General features: G+C 54.5%; 7 protein-coding genes and 1 non-coding gene across 8 annotated transcripts; 4 read left to right on the plus strand and 4 right to left on the minus strand.

Moving 5' to 3' along the window:
* Positions 1–2,500: 2,500 nt before the first annotated feature.
* On the plus strand, positions 2,501–3,697 carry BO66DRAFT_467364 (uncharacterized protein; the record flags this gene model as incomplete). The annotated part of the gene is made up of 1 exon (XM_025652561.1): positions 2,501–3,697. One exon carries the CDS (start codon positions 2,501–2,503, stop codon positions 3,695–3,697), a length of 1,197 nt encoding a protein of 398 aa, XP_025509529.1.
* A 230-nt stretch (positions 3,698–3,927) lies between these two features.
* Positions 3,928–5,591, plus strand: BO66DRAFT_407483 (phosphotransferase family protein; the record flags this gene model as incomplete). Its single annotated transcript, XM_025649061.1, has 2 exons — positions 3,928–5,297; positions 5,555–5,591. 2 exons carry the CDS (start codon positions 3,928–3,930, stop codon positions 5,589–5,591), a joined length of 1,407 nt encoding a protein of 468 aa, XP_025509530.1.
* Positions 5,592–6,028: 437 nt separating this feature from the next.
* Positions 6,029–7,599, plus strand: BO66DRAFT_416900 (metallophosphoesterase family protein; the record flags this gene model as incomplete). Its single annotated transcript, XM_025649632.1, has 4 exons — positions 6,029–6,357; positions 6,411–6,877; positions 6,946–7,256; positions 7,338–7,599. Exons 1-4 carry the CDS (start codon positions 6,201–6,203, stop codon positions 7,597–7,599), a joined length of 1,197 nt encoding a protein of 398 aa, XP_025509531.1. The 5' UTR covers positions 6,029–6,200.
* Positions 7,600–8,171: 572 nt separating this feature from the next.
* On the minus strand, positions 8,172–9,623 carry BO66DRAFT_387534 (uncharacterized protein). The gene is made up of 5 exons (XM_025646330.1): positions 9,299–9,623; positions 8,987–9,234; positions 8,830–8,923; positions 8,701–8,773; positions 8,172–8,638 (listed from the first exon to the last, which is right to left on the minus strand). Exons 1-5 carry the CDS (start codon positions 9,465–9,467, stop codon positions 8,497–8,499), a joined length of 726 nt encoding a protein of 241 aa, XP_025509532.1. The 5' UTR covers positions 9,468–9,623; the 3' UTR covers positions 8,172–8,496.
* Positions 9,624–11,424: 1,801 nt separating this feature from the next.
* Positions 11,425–12,432, minus strand: BO66DRAFT_306985 (esterase/lipase family protein; the record flags this gene model as incomplete). The annotated part of the gene is made up of 1 exon (XM_025643251.1): positions 11,425–12,432. A coding segment is annotated over one exon (1,008 nt), but the record flags the coding sequence as incomplete, so codon positions are not given.
* Positions 12,433–14,362: 1,930 nt separating this feature from the next.
* Positions 14,363–16,252, plus strand: BO66DRAFT_14660 (FAD-dependent oxidoreductase). The gene is made up of 3 exons (XM_025642112.1): positions 14,363–15,238; positions 15,305–16,002; positions 16,083–16,252. The coding sequence occupies exons 1-3, from the start codon at positions 14,601–14,603 to the stop codon at positions 16,175–16,177; spliced, it is 1,431 nt and encodes a 476-aa protein (XP_025509534.1). The 5' UTR covers positions 14,363–14,600; the 3' UTR covers positions 16,178–16,252.
* Positions 16,253–16,378: 126 nt separating this feature from the next.
* BO66DRAFT_t4 lies at positions 16,379–16,450 on the minus strand. Its single transcript has one exon. It is a non-coding gene; the product is annotated as a tRNA-Arg (tRNA).
* A 1,749-nt stretch (positions 16,451–18,199) lies between these two features.
* BO66DRAFT_310596 (uncharacterized protein) lies at positions 18,200–18,517 on the minus strand (the record flags this gene model as incomplete). The annotated part of the gene is made up of 2 exons (XM_025643295.1): positions 18,200–18,339; positions 18,412–18,517. The coding sequence occupies 2 exons, from the start codon at positions 18,515–18,517 to the stop codon at positions 18,200–18,202; spliced, it is 246 nt and encodes an 81-aa protein (XP_025509535.1).
* Between the last annotated feature and the right edge of the window lie 1,237 nt (positions 18,518–19,754).

Consider the following 19,754-nt stretch of genomic DNA (forward strand, 5'->3'; position numbering starts at 1 on the left):
TATAACGCACCCGCCGCGCTACCGGTACCGGAGGGCACAACGGCCGCGCTCATTGCACCGCCACCGTGCTGACTGCTGCTCGCGGGAATTAGACGCGCTGAGGTGGGCAAAGCAGCGTGACTGCTCGTCGCGAAGCCCAGCTGTCCGCCGGGGGTGTAGTGCGGAGCCGCCGCGCCGACGGCGGTCGATTGAGCGGCATCGGTCTTCGACACAGTGATCGTGCTGACGTATCCGGTGCAAGTCCCGTTACTTGAGCAGGAGTCCACGGTGATGGTGGTCGTGTAGGTCGTATCTGCGCCGGCTGCAACGCCGCCGTCGGCTAGAGTGGCATAAGTGGGCACGGGGACAGCGGTGACGGCGTCGACACCTTCCGCCGCAACGGAGGTCTGGACAGCTGAGGTGACCGGGACGACGGTCGTGGCGACGACCAGGGTCTCAGTGGTCAGGTATGCGCCCTGCGAGGTCTGACAGTGGGAATCGTCTTCGACGCAGGCGCTGACGGTCGCGACTCGGGTACTGAGGACGGTGGAAGTCGTCTGCGAAGGGGCATTACCGGCAGCACCGGCGCCGCCGCCGCGGACTTCAGTGGGCTTGTTCGCCACGGGGTAGACGGTGGTTCCGATCACCAAGGTCTCGGTGGTCGGCTGGGCGGTCTTCGATCTGGCGGGGCAGTCGGTCACGGATGACGGGCACGCGGTGATCGTGGTCGTGCGCGTGGTCAGAATGGTGGACGTTGTCAGCTCCGGGCTGCTACCTGCTGCATTCACACCGGCAGGGCCTGTAGTTGCAAGGGCGGTGGGGTTCGCTCCGTGAGCACTGGTTGCGTCCGCTACCGGGCAAATGGTCGTGTAAGCCACAACTGTCTCGGTGGTGAGATAGGTAGTCTTGAAGCGGGCCGGGCAGTCTGTCACAGAAGAAGGGCAGGCGGTGATCGTCGCAGTGCGAGTGGTGAAGACGGTCGAGGTAGTGAGCTTGGGACCACTGTTGCCCTGACCATGAGCACCCGTGTCCGCAGATGATGAGGAGGTCGTGGGCACGGCTTGGACGGCGGTGGTGGCGGCTTCAGCCACAGGGCAAATGGTAGTATACGCAACAATGGTCTCAGTGGTGAGATAGGTTGTCTTGGACCGAGCTGGGCAGTTGGTCACGGAGGAAGGGCATGCCGTGATGGTTGCAGTGCGGGTTGTAAACACGGTGGAGGTGGTCAGCTCAGAACTACCATTGCCCTGTTGGCCATTGGCACCAGCACCTGCAGAGGTGGGAACAGCTTGAGTGATGGTGGCTGCTTCGGTCACAGGGCAAATGGTAGTTGACACCACCACCGTTTCCGTGGTTACGAAGGTCGTCTTCGCGCTGGCAGGGCAGTTGGGGATTGTAGTCGGGCAAGCTGTGATGGTGGCGGTCCGCGTGGTGAGGACCGTAGACGTGGTGAGTTGCGGACCTGAGGAGCTGGATGCAGCCGTGGTACCCAATTCAGCAGCACCGGTGGAAGTCAAGATCGAAGTATCAGTGACAACAGTCGGCGTTGGCGCAGCTGGCGTAGTTTGGACAGGCCGTGAGGAGGGAATGAAAGCGCTCGAGCTCGCACTTGACGAACAGCTGCGGTGCGGCAGAGGTCGGGAGACGTAAGTCCAGTGAGGCCGCGAGCTTGCTGAATGGCTTGGAACTGGTCGCGATGAAGGGATCACGGAGCTGGCCGCGGGTGATGTCCTTACTGGGAAAGATGATGGGGCGGAAGGGCTGATCACTGGCGTGACCCTCACGGGGGACGAGGAAGGAATGGCAAGCGATGTGGCAGGTGTAGCCACAGATGAAGGAATAGCAGACGATGGGGCAGGTGTAGCCACCGACGAAGGAATGGCAGAAGACGAACGAGCGCTACAGGGTCTGCGACTGGGCAATGGCCTGGAACTATAGGTCCAGTGATGATGAGTTGCTGTGGCCACCGGGGTAGAAACGAGAGCAGTGGTGGTGGGTTGAATATCAACGGTCAAGGCGAGGGCTTGCGCCAACAAGGCGGCAAGTATCCATCCTCGCGCCAGCAGATGCGCCATCTTGCTTTGACGGTCTCGTCTTCCTGCTCAAAGATAAAGAATGTATAAGGTAAGGGAAATTAAAAGAGGGATTGAGAAAAGAGAGAGAGTATAGGTGTGAAAATGGTCAATACATTGAAAATGAAAGAGTGACAGGGGAGTTGGGGTTGGTTGGGAAGGACCGGGAATGAGATGAGGGAATGGTGAAGACTGCCGTATTTACGGCATTCGACAATGGTCCCAAAATAAAATCGCTCATGGCGAGTGGGGATCAGGATCTTGTTCCTGAGTTAGTTCCTCGTGTTTTTTCACACTATTGATCTCGATGTCAATGCGAGGTGAAAATAGCCGACGGCGACGCCGAAGGAAGAAAAACTTAGGAGGAACTAGAGGGTATTTAGGACAACTTCCGCTCCCCCCAATGAACACGGATGAACAGAGTCAAGCATCCTCCTTCTCCACGCAAAATGTCTCTGAAATTCATTCCCCTTGTTGCGTGCCTCCTGCTTGGGCAGGCGGCGGCCAATGTTCCGGTGCCTTCGAGTTCCCCGGTGGCCAGCAGCAGCCAGATTCAATCTCAAGCCCGGGCTAGTGTTTACTGCCATACAAAATTGGGAACTAGCTCTGTCTCTGGGGACCTGCCTACATCAACTATTACTCGTACTCGTCATGATCCTACTGCAGTCGTGATCACCTCGACTACCCAGGGCACGGTGACAGAGACTCCTGCCTTGGTGACGGTGACAGCCACCGATTATGTGACCATCGTTCTGACGACCACCGCTGATACCGTCACCGATACCTTCTCGACCACCTCCACTGACTTTACCACGTCAACGACGATAGTCACTCTCCCCACCGTGACCAGCACCCTTGCCACAACGGTGACGACCACGACCACCTCTACCACCACCGTCGCTACCTCAGCTGGGTTCACTCCACTTGCTGAGTCACTGCCCACCGCCACGGCAGCCAAGCGCTCTCTTCTCGACACTGAGGAAGAAGACTGCGCCGCATGGCTAGATGATTATCAGTATCCCCAGGCTGTGGAGTGTCACGAGAAGATTGTGGTGAAGACCACCAGCGTGGAGACGGTGACTGCTGTGCCCATCACCACGACGGCTGCAGGCTCAACCACCACTACCACGGTGACCAACACGGTCCTGACCAGCTCGGTGGTGGTTCCCAGCGACGTCTCAACTACCCTTAGCTTCAGCACCACCTCCACCATCACCGAGACTGCCACCGCTCCAGCTGTGACGACCACTGTCACCTCAACCAACACCGTCTCCGTCGTCAGCAGCACCACCGTGCTCGGTGCATGCGCTACCAACAACGTCCCCGGCCTACCGTTTTCTTCGGACTACGGTAACTTCGCTGGCCAATATACCTATCTCCTGTCCTTCACCAACGTTCCCGGCGAGAGTATCACCGTTGGCAACACCGGTTCGGCCTACGACTGCTGCGTCAGCTGTCAGGAGTCCAGCACCTGCGCCATGTCGTATTATAACCACGTTACGTCTTCGGTCACCTACTGTTACCTGATCCATACCACCACCTGCAACAGTGCGTCGACCTACGCCAAGGCCTCCATTCACAGCTCCGCAGCCACGATTCAGATGTCGAATGGGCCCTGTGGTCAGGTTCGGGGTGTGGAGGGTTGAGTGTTCATGTACTAGAGTTAGATTAACATAATGAAGTGAATCTCGCATTGTCGATGCACCCTGACATCCCTGTAGATGGAATTGATGCCTTAGGGCGGATCGAGTGGGAAGAGGTAATGCTCCGGAGTCCGGACGTATCACGCCTTCCCGCCCAATGGAAGGCCGAGGCCTCGCTAACTTCCTCCGAGCTTCTAAACATTACCTAGCATTTAATGAGACTGGAAACTAAAATGGATTTCGACGACATAAGTCTTGCAAGGTTCGAGAGACTTAAGAAAGAATGGATAGCTCTGTGCTCAACCTCCTCCCAGGGTATCTGCCAAGTTGCCAGCAGGTATCGCGGTCGCGACGATTGTTTACTCCGCTCTATGCACTGTGGGTCCTTCAACTTCAGCTTCCGGCTTCATTGGGAGGATGGGGAGCCAGATTGGTTGATTAGATTTCCCCTGCCGGGAAAGTCCATGTTCTTGGATGAGAAGGTCCAGAATGAGGCCGTCCTGATGAAATTCATCGCTGACACGACGCGCATCCCTGTCCCGCGCGTCATTGCTCACGGTGGAGCAGAGCAGAATCCTACCGGTCTCGGCCCCTTTATGATCATGACCTGGGTAGAAGGCACAAAGATGTCTGACCTTCTTCGCAAAGGTGGCGATACACCTGAAAAAGAGGATGCACTGGATCCAGACGTTGACCCGCAGATACTGAAGATCCTGTACGGAGAAATGGCGGAGATTCTGCTAGAGTTGTGGAGCCTGGATTTCAGTCATATTGGCAGCCTTCGCGAACAGAAGACACTACCCTTGACCAAAGTTGAAGGCCGACCGTTGGCTCTCGAAGTGAACGAGTTGATTAGAACATGTGGCTTGGAAGATTGCGCCCCGTCAAGAGTCTATCACAGCTCGCTGGAGTACATACATTCTCTCTTGCGCCTGCAGGACACCCACCTGGAGAGGCAGCGGAACAGTGTCTACGATGCGATCGACTGTCGGGAGAAATATGCCTGTCGCAGTTTGTTGAAAGCGGTGGCTCTGAGCTTTTTATCTCCCATCGATAATGACGGCCCATTCAAGCTATTCTGTGATGATCTGTGCCCTGGGAATGTGCTTGTCAACGATTCCCTCCACGTAACGGGCGTCATCGACTGGGAATTCTGTTACGCTGCGCCTGCCCAGTTCGCAGGCAGTATTCCGTGGTGGTTGCTTCTCGAGCGACCGCAGAAGATCCTCAACAGTCAGGGCCCCGAAGCGTTCTTTCGGTCTTTCTTGCCCCGGGCCGACTGTTTTCTGCAGGCCTTGGAGTTGAAAGAGAAAATCAGAGGACTGGGCGTGGAAGATGATCGACTATCGGTGAGAATGAGACAGTCTATCGACACCAAGAGCGCATGGTTCTACCTCGCTTGCCGGTCAGTCTCATCCGTCGATCTATTGTACTGGGACTTGCTAGATGAGCACTGCTGGGGTAAGAGGTCGTCAGTCGCAGACCGGGTACGCTCTTTCACAGCGAACATTGGCCTCCACAAGGATCGCGAGGACTTTGTCCGGTCGAAAATTGTGCAATTACAGGAATATTATGCTGAACTGGGTGAAGCGACCGACATAAGGTATGAGGAAGAGGAAGAGCTGCATGACGAAAATAGGACCGACAGGGTTCATGTACAATTGGCATCGGAGACATCGAATAAGGGCACTCCTGCCTCATTTGCCTCTTTTGGCTACTGGGAGCTTGAAGACAAAAGCCTAAAAAGATTGGTCACTGCGATCGCCGTCGCGAGCATATTTGTTATGGGCGCCGCTTGGAGGCGTCGGGGTCCTTAGGCTGCGAGATGATGCATGGTGATTCTCTTTTTGACCATGATAGAGGCCACGTTCAGTTGAGTTCAGTTGGCATCGACTAAGGTCAATAAGAGCTAGGCTGGGCAATCATCCGTCCAAGGGGATAGAGACTATGTGGAGTAGGTGTGAATGATCTGCGCAACGCCAATGGGATTGCTGCCTTAGGCGTCCAAATTACAGTATATTGCGGTTCGGATCCTTGCTTCGAAGAGCTGCATTGCAAGTCTATTACACCTCCAGAGGCAACCACTTACATCATCACTCCAGCCGTACTGTGCCTCAAGGGCACTCTAGGCTAATAGACGAACACTCCCGTTGAGCCCAATCGGCAACGAAACTACCGCATGAGAGTGGCATTTACGGGACCCGGTGCAGGAACGGCGGCAATTAGCGCCCGCCAGTGCCCGTCCCGTCAAGCCTCTTATTGACTGGGATGCCACAACGTGCTCCATGCTGGAGGCTGGAGAGCAACTGGGAGGGTGGTTAGCTACATCTCTTTCAGCAACTGGAGAAGCGGGGTGGGGGCTACTGAAAAGATCCATGCGCACGTGTGCACCGCAGTTTGCCGAGGATGCTACAGTTGGTCGAGTTATATATTCCTCTGCCCCCGGCAAAGCACAGTCTAATGTTGTCACTTGAACAAGATAACCACCTCACGAGGCTTCATCACCATGGTGCGCTACACTGTGCCAACCCTTCTAAGCCTTGCGTCTGGAATTTGTGCACTCCCAAACGTCAAGTTGACAGACCAGTCCGGAACCCGCCTTCAGTTCAACAGCAATGGCACGTTCCAACTGTCGATCTTCGAGGACTTGCATTACGGCGAGGGTGAGCTGTCTGTTCTTCGTCCTCTGCACAATCATAACTGACGATACAATCAGCAGAAGACACAACCTGGGGACCAATCCAAGACGTCGAAAGTACTGCGGTGATCAATACCATCCTCGATAATGAAAGCCCGGACCTGGTCATCCTGAACGGCGATCTGATTACTGGCGACAACACCTTTCTGTCGAATGCGACCGACTACATCGACGAGATCGTTGCTCCCCTGGTTGATCGCCAGTTGCTGTGGGCTTCCACCTACGGGAATCACGATAGTGACTACAACCTGTCGCGCAGCGCCATCCTCGAGCGAGAGCAATCCTACCCCAACAGCTTGACCCAAAGCATGGTTGCCGGGGAGCTCGCGGGGGTATCCAACTACTACCTGCCCGTTTACCCCTCCGACTCCTCTGCGACTACGCCGGCGTTGATCATGTGGTTCTTCGACAGCCGTGGCGGGAACTACTTCCAGGAACTGGAGAATGGCAGCGAAATACCGCAGCCGTGCTGGGTGGATGCGTCGGTTAGTAGATTTCGTGGGGCTCCGCTCTACTGTCCCCCTTCATGCAATAAACTCACCAGTGCGGGCAGGTAGTCGAATGGTTCACGCAGGCCAACGCCGACCTCACCAAACAATACGGTAAAGTGATCCCCTCGATTGCCTTCTACCACATCCCAGTGAATGCGATGCTCGCCTTCCAGAACCAGGGCGTGGACGCCCACTCGGAACCGGGCATCAACGCCGACGACCCCCTAGATCAGCAAGGTGAGGCCAGTGGACAGGGCGCGGTATCCGGGACGGTGTTCAGCTACTCGGGTCAGGATATCCCGTTCATGGAGGCGTTGTTGAACACCGACGGTCTGCTGGCGACATTCAGCGGCCATGACCATGGTGATGACTGGTGAGCACTTCATCCCTCCTGACCATTCCACCTCCTCTTGCAGCATCATATTTACAGAGCCAGAACTGACTCTCTGGACAGGTGCTTCAAATGGGACTCCCAGCTCCCCGGAATGAACCTCACCGGCAACGGACTGAACCTGTGCTTCGGACGCCACACGGGCTACGGCGGGTACGGGTCCTGGACGCGGGGATCGCGACAGATCCTGCTGGACGAGACGACCCTGGAGACGGAGATCGCGACCTGGATCCGGCTGGAGGATGGGTCGGTCTCGGGCCAGGTGAGCCTCAACGCGACCTACGGGGAGGATCGGTACCCCGCTGTCGCGACCACCTATACCTAAAGAGAGCTCGGATCAAGGAGCTTCGAAACGTGCAGGTGTTCAAGTGACGCAGGGGCCCAAGGCAACTCCCGCCTCCCGCTCTCTCGCGGACCCCTTCACACAGCACTGATGCACTTTCTTCTAAAGTAGAAGTCCATAAGCGAGAAAGATCTTCATGAGCAATGACATGTGTAGCCGATCACTTCCTTCAAAGGCTCCGGTGGTCCGGGCGCAATACGTCAACGCTCGGGGATCCATTCATGGCACTCACGCTTGTCCCATCTTAGCATCTGTGCTTGTCGCGGAATTCTAGCGTAGATTAAACCCCCTCCCCTCTCCGGAATGGATGGGATGGCATCCTTCTTCCCCGTCGATCTTTGCCATCCGAGAACGACTGCCGAAATCGGGCCCAGAGTTCCTGACAAAGGGGAAACCGACGACGTCATTGCCGACAGAGTACTAGGTACGGATACGAGGATGGATTTGTAATGTTGATGCCTCAGGAAGTCATCGACACCTCGCGTCATCCCTCGGAATTCGGTTCCAGAAGCGAATCTAATCTGGTTGATTTATAAGGCACCTAGATCAAATGCGTGCAATCAGTCATCAATCATATTCGCCAGATGTGGTGGTCGTCGGTTCTATAATTACAGCTAGGGGGGTAATAGATAGTGTACGGTACAATGAAGCTGAAAACAAAGTCTGGTCAACCAAGCCAAACCGTGACCCTGTAACTCACGATCCCAAAGTAGAATCATAAGAACAAAAAGAAACCTCTTCCGAAAGGAACGCCATATCTATACAATCCGAACGCTGATTTCCCTTGCAAAATCAAACCAAGTGCTTCCTGAAAGTGTCGTAACAAAATATCGTGGGGAATCTCTTTTGTGTCGTTATTGAAACCAGTTGATGGTTGGTTTACTCCCGAAGAGTCCGGTTGTGTAGGCCATTGGTGGGCTCGGGCTCGGGGATTTTCTCTTCTCCTTCCATCTGGCGACCGTAGTTGGACTTGGGGCCGTGGACGTCGTCGTGGTTGTGCGAGGCGATTAGGATGATTGCACTGCAGGGGAAAACTGGGGTTAGCGGATGGTTCGTCAAGGAGAGTCATTCGGGGGAACATACCTGACGACGGTAAATACCCAGCCGGGCCATGCGAGGACCACCGAGGCGAGGGCTTTGGGGTTCGTGCGGTACACTGCTTAAGCGTTAGTATATAGATCTTGAATGAATTGAGAGGAATGTTGCACGCACCGAAAGCAGGCTTCTTCTTCGACTCAGACCAAAACTGTCTCGCGCCGGCGGCATCCGTGCCATGGACCTGGACGCTTCTTGTTGCGGTGATTATCTGGAGAGGCGGAGTTTAGCATCTCTCTTGTGATAGTGTTTTCGTCTCTGAAGGTCCGCATACCGTCATCGTCAACGCCGAGCTAAGCATCATGATGGACACCACCACACCGCTGATCTTCCACGCCAAACGGACGGACTTGCTCTCGTGGCGCTCCGGCCAGAACAGGTCGAAGAAGAAGGCGGCGCCGAAGATAGTGGCAACAGCGACGCCGACGAAGATGTTGTAGGAGGCGGCCCCGATAAAGTCGTTGTTGTAGACTGATACTCCTGGGTGGTGGCGCTCGATGTAGCTTTGTTGATCGACGTAGTCTAATCGCAGGAAAGGTCATGAGTATTGGTTATTGCACGATATACTGTACAAGGTTGAATTTACCTGATAAGGCGGCCGTGCCGGTAGACTCGGAGCACACGCACAGAATCATGGCCAGCTGATAGACGATCATCTTGGTGCGACGGAGGTGGTAGATGCGGGTGAACATGTTGGAACTCTTGAATTTGTTCCATTGGATCTCCTTGAGATCCAGGCCCCAGATGACTGTCATTGCTGCGTATGGTGTGTGGTGTGTGGTGTGTGGTGTTGGGAGGGGGAACGGGGCGTAAGGAGTGGTGGTATGGGAGAGTGAGGTGGAATAAGAGGTGAAGGGAAGGATTAATTCGAAGATAGATATCGATAAAATGAATGTAGAGGAGTATTAAAGTAAGAAAGTAAGAATTGATGAAAGAAGGAAAGCGGAGCCATGGGCCACGAACAGGGTCCGGTCGGGATCGGCAACGTGACGTCAGGAGCAAAGGAATGAATAATCAACAGACACAAAACACAGTTGCACCCACCACGTCACGGCTGCCATTTCTCCTCGCATCTCACACAGATAAATCGTGGCCACCCAATAACTGGCAGTTGCACGCTGTGGGTCAATAGTGAAAAGGCTTAGTACACCCATGATATCAGCGGGACTCTGGCCCGTCACTACATCTACCTATTGTGGTAACAGTCACTGTCGATAACGACGAGTATCGCATCTGGCCTACGATTCCCCTATGTCATTTCCCTCGAGTTGTCTCTCAATTTTGCTCTGACTCTTGATCACCCAGAGCGACTCACGCTGCGCTGGCATTATCCTGTCATATCTATGTCGATAATCAATGGTCAAAGAATTCTCCGCATCTGCAATGACAACATTTGCAGTGGGAATGCATTGTTAATTGCGATTAGGGCCCAGGCCCCACATCGTCTCTGCATGCAACATGGAGAAGGCTACAGCGAGCCCAGCATCCGCCGAACCCTTGATTTATTTATTCTTGCCTTCAGGAAAGTGTCGGATCAAGAAGGTTTCAAGTGACATGTAAAAATTCAACCCACCCGTGGTTGACTATGTATACACCCCTGCCCCTTTTTCCAGACCCCGTCGGCACCAGATGCCTCATGTCAGAGTCGCCACCTTCCCAGACAGACCGTCACCGCGCGACTGATACGGTCGGGTGGAGCCTTCGTTCCTGGGGAATCGTACGCGACACCACAGAACCAGTTGATCAATTTTTATGGGTATACGAGAGGCTCATATACCTTGAAAAGGAGCAAGGCTTCGGCTTGAGCGATGCTTGAGCGATGCTTGAGCGACCGGAGTTAATCCCCACTTTTGACGCGTTTTGCTGGGTATTCGTTCCGCTTTTCTCTGGATCGAAATCCAGGTGCCTTTGTGCCTTTGTCTGATCTTTCTGTTCGATCGGGGTTCCACCCTGGAGTTATGCTATTGCTATGGTTATTTGGTAGGTGGTCACGGGTCGTCCTTGGTGAGAGTTGAACATTACGAGGTGTTGTGTCACCATGCTCCAGACTCGATTCTCGTATTATCATACTCGACTGTAGCGAGTCGACCCATGAATGAGGTGGAAATAGGTTTGTATGAGTAGGTGAGCAACACCTGTTCTCCTGTGCAGGTCAATTGACAGGGGTAAATGATGTAATGGGTCCAAGGAGCTCCGCCATTCGCCCAGCGGACGATCCTTTACATTAGCCTGCAGAATGCGCCTGAATCCGTACTCTACTTGGATCTTGACCGATCGCATCCATTTCTTAATTATACCAATAGCTTCAGAAGCGCAGGGGATGTATCAGACACCATGCAAGGTGTCTCCAAATATTAATTGGACACACCTTGCGCTGGTCGACTCTATAGCCATACTTAGGGCAACGTCAACTACAGAATGAAGACCAAGACCACCATATTTATCCAAACTTGCTTATGTGAAGGAAAACAGAATGTCAAGATCATATGTACAACCCAATCGAAGAGCTCTAGCAACGCCATACCAGGAATCTAACCATGTAGAATATACCCCAACCGTCCTTATCCCCAACGCCAAACCCACAGAAAAAGCTCCATCCCAAACCTGCTATACCGAAACCAACCCCGACATCTCCGAAGCAACAACCACCGCAGGCCCCTTCACCACATCCGCAACCACCACCTCCTCAACCTCAACCCTCCCCCCCTCGACAGCATAACCCGGTAACTCCGGCTCGCGCCAAGACTTAGGCGAGAAGAAGAGGATTTGCTTCAACGCGCCCGCCGCCAGGGCCTGCGTGCGCGCCGCATCGACCAACCCGATCCCCTCGGCCCGGCCGCGCCTACACACCGTCGCCAGATCAATCCTCTCCACGCGCCCGGGTCCACCATGCTGAATCGCATCGGCGATCAACGCCCACGCCAGCGGATGATACAGCACGGCCTCATGCGAACAAAACAGGCCGCCGGCCGCCGCGAAGGAGCGCGGGACATGCAGCTGCAGCTCGCAATTCGTGACGCCGACGCCGCGCGCATCCGCCAGGAAGGCGGACGCCCCCGGCCCGGACTGCGGCTGCACGACCTCATCCGTCGCGGAGTAGATGGAGGTGGTCGGCACATACGCGGAATCCCCGCCGCCGGAGCGGAGGGTCCTGATGAACGCGGCATTGCGGGTCTGGTTCCACACGGCCGGGGTGCCCGGCTGGGTGCCGGGGAACGGACAGAGCGCCCACGCGGCCACGGTGCCGGCGAAGTCCGCCGCGAGGGCGACGAAGCTCTGCACGGGGCCGCGCGCGCTGGGCCAGTATTTCAGCGCCCACTGCGTCGTGATGCAGCCCTGGGACCAGGCGATGACCGCGATGTGCGAGTGGGCGCACCGCGCGGAGAGGTAGTGGATCGCGTAGGCGACGTACTCGGCGTTGCGGGCGGAGGCGTCGCACATCCGCCCGGGGATGTTCAGCCACACCGGGTCGCCGAAGGGGCTTTGGCGCAGCAGTTTCGTGAGGTTGGGCGCGTAGGCTTCGCCGCCGTGGGTGCCGGTGCCGGGGACGAGGAGGACGGGCGTCCGCCCGTCGCGGCCGTACTGGAAGTCGGCGGGGATGTGGATGGCGGAGCGCAGGGAGGTCTCGGGGATGGAGTACGGTGCGTCCAGCTCGGAGACGCGCGGGTAGATGCTCGTCGCGAGGTCCAAGTTCTGGTTGTCAACGGAGTTGATGTCCACTGCAGGAGCCCCGTGGCCCAGCATGGTGCTGGCTAGGTTCGTGCTGCGTGCGCGGAGGGAACGGCGGTAGGTTGAGAGGTGCTTGTAGTACGTGTCGAAGAAGGGGATCTGCACGAAATTCATCGTGATCTTGGGGTATGTATGGTTCTAGTGTCTCTTTGGCTTTGACACGGGGACACTATGTGGGTATTCCGGATGGCACGCCCGGAGAGGATCATCCTGTCGATCGACCCTTGACTTTATATATTCAGGGTTCTTGGGCGTCACGGTTGGTCAACGAGTGACAAAAAAAAGCCAATCGCTTGGAAAGAGCACAGAGCACTTGCTGATGTCGCGAAAATAGTATCCCAAACGAAACCCGCGATTCGAAGTCTGGGCGTGATTTCCCCTTGGCGGCGTCGGCAATTCTTACCTCTGGCGGAGATGCCGATACAGACGCGAGCGCGGCTCCACATCCACCCTCCCTTCAGTGACCATGAAAATTTGATGTGGAGAAGGCCGTGTCGTATCTCCCTATTTCAAGGCTGCGTTGGGTCTTCAGCCGCTCGCTTCAGCTGGCGACCTCCGAACTAGTCCTATGTGGCTGATCAGGTCACTAGCTGAATCGAGATAAGCAGCCCGAGAAGAAAGCTTCATAACAGCGGCGATGCAGCGCCAGCCAGCCGCGCTATTGTTCTATTTTCCCTTGCGATTGTGGCTGGCTCGTGTTCGGTTCAAGCTGCCGCAACCTGAGCGGTGAATTTTCTTGTGTCTGTGCTGTGTCTTCGCCCTTCAGTGCACAATCTCAGGCATTCTTGGTTTCGATTGCGCCCCTATTGCTTCAGGGTATGAGATCGCGAGCCGTCTGTACGGTGCCGTGGTTTTCCACAGCAGAGCAGCTGGTGTTGCCAAGAACTTTTCCAGATCGCTCGGTCCAGAGCCCAGCTGGTCTGGATATGGTGACTAGCCAGCTGCGAATAGCCACTATCTTAGTGATGTCTTCAGCATGTTTGGCCGAGCGAACCAAAAGGTCCAGACCATGGCAACTCGATTATCTGCTGATGCAGAATCCCTGGTGCTCCTGGACAGTCCTAGACGTGCTGTTGGCGGTTAAGGGGTCTAAGTGGGCCCTGGGCTGTTAGAGCCAACTCTATCCTTATGTCGAGTCCAGATTGCATGAACGGGTCTGATCTTCGCAGGGGTGGGTATCACTCGAAGTCTGGTTCGAGCAGCTCTCGTCCGTCAAATAGTGGAAGGCCTCGCCCGGAATGACCGCTGGCTGCAGCAGAACGTGGTGTCGCGCTGGATGTGGTTGCCATCGAGGAGTGTTCCTCAGGTCATGTGCCGCAGGTGAACCCTTGTTGTCACCCTGGATGCTGAAGACCTTGCAATGCTCTGCTTCGCACATTGGGCATTGGTCTCTCCAAACAGTCCATACGCGCCCTGAGAGCGTAGTATGCAACGGCTCAGCCACTTAATTCTCAAAGTCTTTTCGCGCAGAACGTAAGATGTCGTGCCTGCCATCGAGCTTGTGCTGGCTGGGGCATCAGGGCTCAGGAAGGAGTCCTCCACCACGTGTGGTGGCTTCGTAGGCATGTCAACCGTACTCTGCTCTGATCATGTTTTGTGGTTCTGCGACCACAGAATATTCACTCTTTGTGGTAAATATCTTGTGTTCTTTGTTCAAACTTACAATAGTGTCTGAGTCTTTGCATAGGAAACACGTCGCTCGATTGCATTGCAACAGAACAGATCACATGACAACTCAATCCCGGATGTAAAAGTTGCTGTCACGGCATAATGCTTGACTGTGCGACTGAGGGGCATCCTGATGGGGGTTTCATTAAAGTGGCCAATTCCAGACCGAATGAGCCCGGAATATCTGAGCCGAGTACCATAATAAGTAGGGGTCAGTGTAGATGAGAAAGTCCCTTCGTATGATCATGGCTTCTGTTCCAAAATATGTAACCTGAAAGGGTGAAGTATCTCCTGCTCCAGTTATTATCGTGGCAGGCACAGTAAGGCTGGGAAACTCTATTTGTGCCGAATTATCCGAGGCTCGTATTTCGACCTACATCATCCTTCCAACCTTCTCAGCGCAACTAGCAATGGAGGGGACGCTCAGCAACGGCACTTCGATGCTGTAATCCAACATCATCAGTCATCTAGTGCAGTGCGGATCACAAACCATGAAAATTGTCATCGTGGGCGGTGGCATCTCAGGGCTGACGGCGTACCTGGCCCTGCAGAAGCACCTCCCCAAGCCCGCACCGCCGGCCCCCGACCACGAATACACAATCTACGAGCCCTACAACACCTCTCCAGCGACCACGTCTCACGAGCGAGCGCAGGTTGCCACACACTCTTCGACCCTGACCGTGGGGGGTGGGCTCGGTGTCGGCCCCAACGGGCTCCACGTGCTCCACCGGCTGGACGCCGATCTGCTGCGCGACGTCGTGAGCAGTGGATACATGATCGACCACAGTAATCTGAAAAGCAAGCACGGTCGTCTCCTCGTGAAGCTAGAATCATCGGGGACAGGTGGCCGTCCCCAGGGCCCAGACCAACGGCTGCGTATGCACATGCTCGCAATCAGCCGCCATGCGCTCTGGAGCCGTCTACGTCGCGCGTTACCAGACACGGTGATCGTCAACAAACGTGTTTCGCAGGTTATCGCCGTCGCGGAAGGGCCAAATCTCGTCAGCTTCGACGACGGCAGTCCTCCCGTGCAGGCGGACCTGGTGATCGGGGCTGACGGGCTGAAAAGCACGGTTAAGCATGCGCTATTTGCCGAGGCGGAGGCGGATCCATATCCCCCGCATTACGAGTAGGCCTTTCCTTCTGCCTACATGCTCATGGTCAATTCTGGAATTACTGACGCGGTATATGGAAGCAGAGGCCTCGTGGGCGTTGGGGGCTTCATCCCAGCAGACAGCGTCAACCACCTCGTCGAGACGGGGTCAATGAACTTCATCTTCGGCGGGAACGGCTTCTTCGGCTACTTCTACGCGGAAAGTGCGAGCTCGGACCGGAATCGTGCTTCGCCGTGTCATGTCTCGCAACCGGGGGATCTGTTGGCGTGGTGGTCGACGTACGCGATCGAGAAGAGTCCCCCCGACTCCAGAAGCATTGATACAGAAGATGTCACTCGACAGTTGCGGGAGCGCTACGCCCACTGGACGGATCCAGTGGTCCAGAGGATCGTTCGTGAGATCCGCGTGGAGAGTATGTGGCCGACCTGGACCTCGCCGCAGCTGCCGACCTGGGAGCGGGACGGGATCGTGCTGATCGGCGATGCCGCACATTCGCTGCCCCCGACGTCGGGGCAGGGGTCGTCGCAGGCTTTGGAGGATGTCGAGGCTTTGGTTATGTTCCTTTCGCATCAGATGCGGCGGGTGTATGCTGAGGAGAGCCAGCCCTTTAGTGTCAGGGTGGAGAAGGAAGCCATCAAGGTTGCTGCGAAACAGTATGAGGCGATGAGACGGCCGAGGGTGGAAGCTATCCTCGCGAGGGCGAAGAATATGCAGGACCGGAAGCGCGATATGGGGTTTGTGCAGGAGTATGTGATGTATGCGTTTATGTGGCTCATGGGTGAGTGCTCTATCGTGATTCCTAGAATTGCAGGAACGGGAGGAACATGATGCTGACGTTGATGATGATGGCGGGAATAGGTTGCTTTCCAAGTGTCTTCAGGGAGCAGCAAGAGGCGTTGTTCGAGTATGATTTGCCGGGTGATGTGGAGAGGGTTCTAGCGAGGGATGTGTGAATGGGAGCTGGAGGGGGAATACTTTGGGGAAACAGCCGCCCTATATGCGCTATGACGGTCGCTTGCGAGCTGCCATCGTTTATTTGTGCCGGAGTAACACGCTCTTTACTCAATGCCGTGTCTTGTGCAGATTCCAGGCGTATTGGGGCTCAAAAAGTAAGAAGTGGAACCTGGCATACGCGGGTAAAATGCAAAAACAAATGACCTACGCAGGGCTCGAACCTGCAATCTCTTGATTCGTAGTCAAGCGCCTTACCATTGGGCCAGCAGGCCTTGCTGTTGATGGAAGCACCTTTTATTTGCAACATGACCCAGAATGTGATGACATCATCTGCGAGACCTCTGTTGGAGTCCTAATCTGGTTAGGACTCGTGTGGTAGCCATCATCAACACTGCAATTTCTTTGTTTGATTGGAACCTTATCACTCCCCACTCTTCCATGTACTGAGTACTGTACAATTCACCTGAGGCTTCTTGTACTCTGTCAATGTATCTTTCTTAATTTTGCCATATTGATAAACAAATGAGACGATCTTCTCACGGTCAACTTTTGCCAGATATCTGGCCAAACACATATACCCAGCAAAGTGGTTTCCTGCATGAAACGTAATCCACCTCAACCGTACATAGCGACTGAAACACTAAGACATCTCGATCAGAATTGTAAAACCAACCCAAGCAAAGTGTCGGAGGCATAGAATCAAACATGGAACACATTAGACCTCCCAGGTAGCATCCCTTGCTAAATATAAAAAGGCCCGACAAAGTTTTCTACAAGCGAGTCAAAAGCATTGCCCCTTACCTCGAGTGCGGTCACAACAAAGTACCAGCCAAGTATCTGGATAAGTATCACTTAGGCAGCGGTGGTCAGCTTCGATCTCCCAGTCAATGCGGGGTAGCCACGGCTCCGCGCAGAAGTCATCATGCAACAACACCAGCCCAAATTGCATCCGTGACTGGCCACTGCAGAAAGCGGGGTAAAGCACAAATGCCAAAGAGACAGGCCTACTCCAGCAAATCATTCACTCGTGTTTTGATTACTAGCCCTCCTTCCTCTCCCCACGGGCCACCCTCCATCACAGGATTCTCATTCTAGGTTACGACAGGAGTAGACTAGGAGCGAAAAGGGAGCGAAGGCAAAAAGCCTTAGCTGCCGAAACAGAAAATCTGGGGTAGTGGCCCACTTCCCTCCGACGCCGGTGAACATTAGCTATGGCTTGTTTCTTCTAGGTCTGGATTCAGGGGCTAAGGCGCGTGGTGGATGTGGTGCCTTGGGGGACTTTCCATACATTGTTTGGACTTCATATTTAGAAAGGGACGATCCTATTGTCAAGGTTATGGAATGGTAGACGAGCCATGATCAGACCACCGTCACCTACAATCAGTGACTATGGCATGAGCAGCCACTGACGCAGACCGGTGCGATCCAATGAATGAGTTGGGTTTGGAGTATATTACTGTCCTGTGCGTCTGTTCGGTGTGCTGAGTGAGCCCTTGACCTATATTGCCTGCTTGCGACGCCTATCCCTGTCGCGCGTACTGCGAGGACATTGGCTGGATACCACCCAACCGAAGTAACAAAAGGGACATGGATTCTGAAGTCTACCGGGGGGGGGAGGTCAAGTTGCAGTCCACGCTGACCCTGCCTCGACCCTCCCTGGGGCTGGCTGGCGGTCTCATCGAGCAGTACCCCTCTTCTGCGACATTTATCTTTGTGAATTTGACTCATAGGATTTATGATGCTAATAAGATACTAGGCGGTAGTAGTAGCTAAGTACACCTGAAGTACTGTGTTCCGTCCCTCGACCAAAATAAACAAAACCCTCGTAAACGCCGGTAGGTCATCACCTGGAAGATCCCGTCCTCGAAAGCCCCTCCTTGATAAATCGAATGATTGGTTTGAAAGAAAATGTGACTGGTGTCATCGAAAGTACGGAGTCTGACTGTCTCAGACAGCTAGACTCGGTCTGCTGAACCCCTTCCCTTCCCCGCGAAAGTCGCGTGAGGCAAACAAAAAAAGGTCTACTTTAAGTGTCGCATGTAGCGTAGGGTAAGATAGACGGCGCCCATGGTTGTATAGGCCGCACCGCCCGCGGCAATCCAGACCGGTCGGTGGACGCTAAAGGAAGTCTGAACGAGCTGGTATCTTGTTCTTCGCTTCTCTGGATGAATGGGTTAGATACCTTGGCTTGTCGCGCCTTTGCTTTGATGAGATTGCTGTTGCGGTGTCCTACCTGTGTTGAGGAAGCGGTTGCGCAGAGTCGCCAGCTGCTGTCGGGAGTATGCACCAAGGGTGGATCCAGCGGACGAGAGTCCCTGGATGATCTGAGGGGTTGACATCTTCTGAAGGTGGAAGTTTAAATGTGTAGTTCGATGAATCTGGGGATGAAAGGGAGAAAGAGCTGCGAGTTGTAGGAAAGAAAGTCAAGGCCACCAGCTCTTTCAACCGTGTTGTGTTGACAGAGGTGCTGGGTGACACAAGGTTTATATGTCCTTCGTCTCGTCGCCAGAAACGCGGGGTAGTCACGAGAGGGTGTGCGATGCAGCACAAACAGCTGGGCACAAAAACCACTGCACCGCCCTTTATCCCTGCTCTGCGATGATCTGGATGATTGGGTGGATGGGTGGTTATTGGTTGGCATTGATGGTCCGGGTCGACGCTGGCGCTGATGTCGCCCCTGGAACCGACCGCCGGTTGAGCTCCCCTCTTCCCGTACGAGTGACAAGTAACCCTACTGTGCGACCAGATGGCCCCCAGGCACTGTGTCCACAAAGTGTTTGGATGGACTGATTGATGCTGGGGTGGCGTTGTCGTTTCCAAGGGTATCTCAGGCCGAGTTGGGGAGCCGCTGATTCGTAGACCTTCTTGCTCCCACGGCGATGATCAGTCTACTTATGCATAAGAGGGCTATAGAAGGGCGGGACGAGTAGGCGTGATATTGAGAGAGGGGTTGAGACATGAAGCGTGCCAGATTGTCTCGGTGAATAGAAATATCGTGATGCATGATAGTTGTATACTGTCTTGGTAGCAACCGGAATATGAATGTTTTTTGTCTCATCTACTATGTTCATCAGGGCCGTAATACCACAAGCTACTAAGCTGCTTTCTAATATTCATCATCCATCTATAATTCATGAAAACATGGATGAGAAAGTAGACGCAGCGTGGCAAGACTGATCGAAGTAAACCGGGCTTGGTGTACTGTACTCCATGCAACACGTAGTCTCATTGCAGGAAAAGCAGGACATGCTGATCTTAGCTCCGAAGCATGACCCCGCTGGTAGTGATGAGCTCACTGAGGCTCGCTCAAGCTAGTGATCTCTTGCCCTTCCCTCATTTCGTCACTCATAAGGTGAATATCACCGCTACTTGTATGTATACCTTAGGTGTCGCTCTTCCCGGAACGCGCTATCTTGTCGCTGAAGTTGCTTTCATGCCTCATGTTCTCAACCCAAGCCAATGCGATGACCCGGTATATGGCACTTTTCTATGTTTTGTTTTGAACAGCCCCGAAGCTGGAATATGGTCTGTCGAAACAGGGGTATAGAGTCAAGTCGTCGTGGCAGAGTCCCCGGG

This window comes from Aspergillus aculeatinus (assembly GCF_003184765.1).
Source record: "Aspergillus aculeatinus CBS 121060 unplaced genomic scaffold BO66scaffold_1, whole genome shotgun sequence".
Lineage (NCBI taxonomy): Eukaryota > Fungi > Ascomycota > Eurotiomycetes > Eurotiales > Aspergillaceae > Aspergillus > Aspergillus aculeatinus.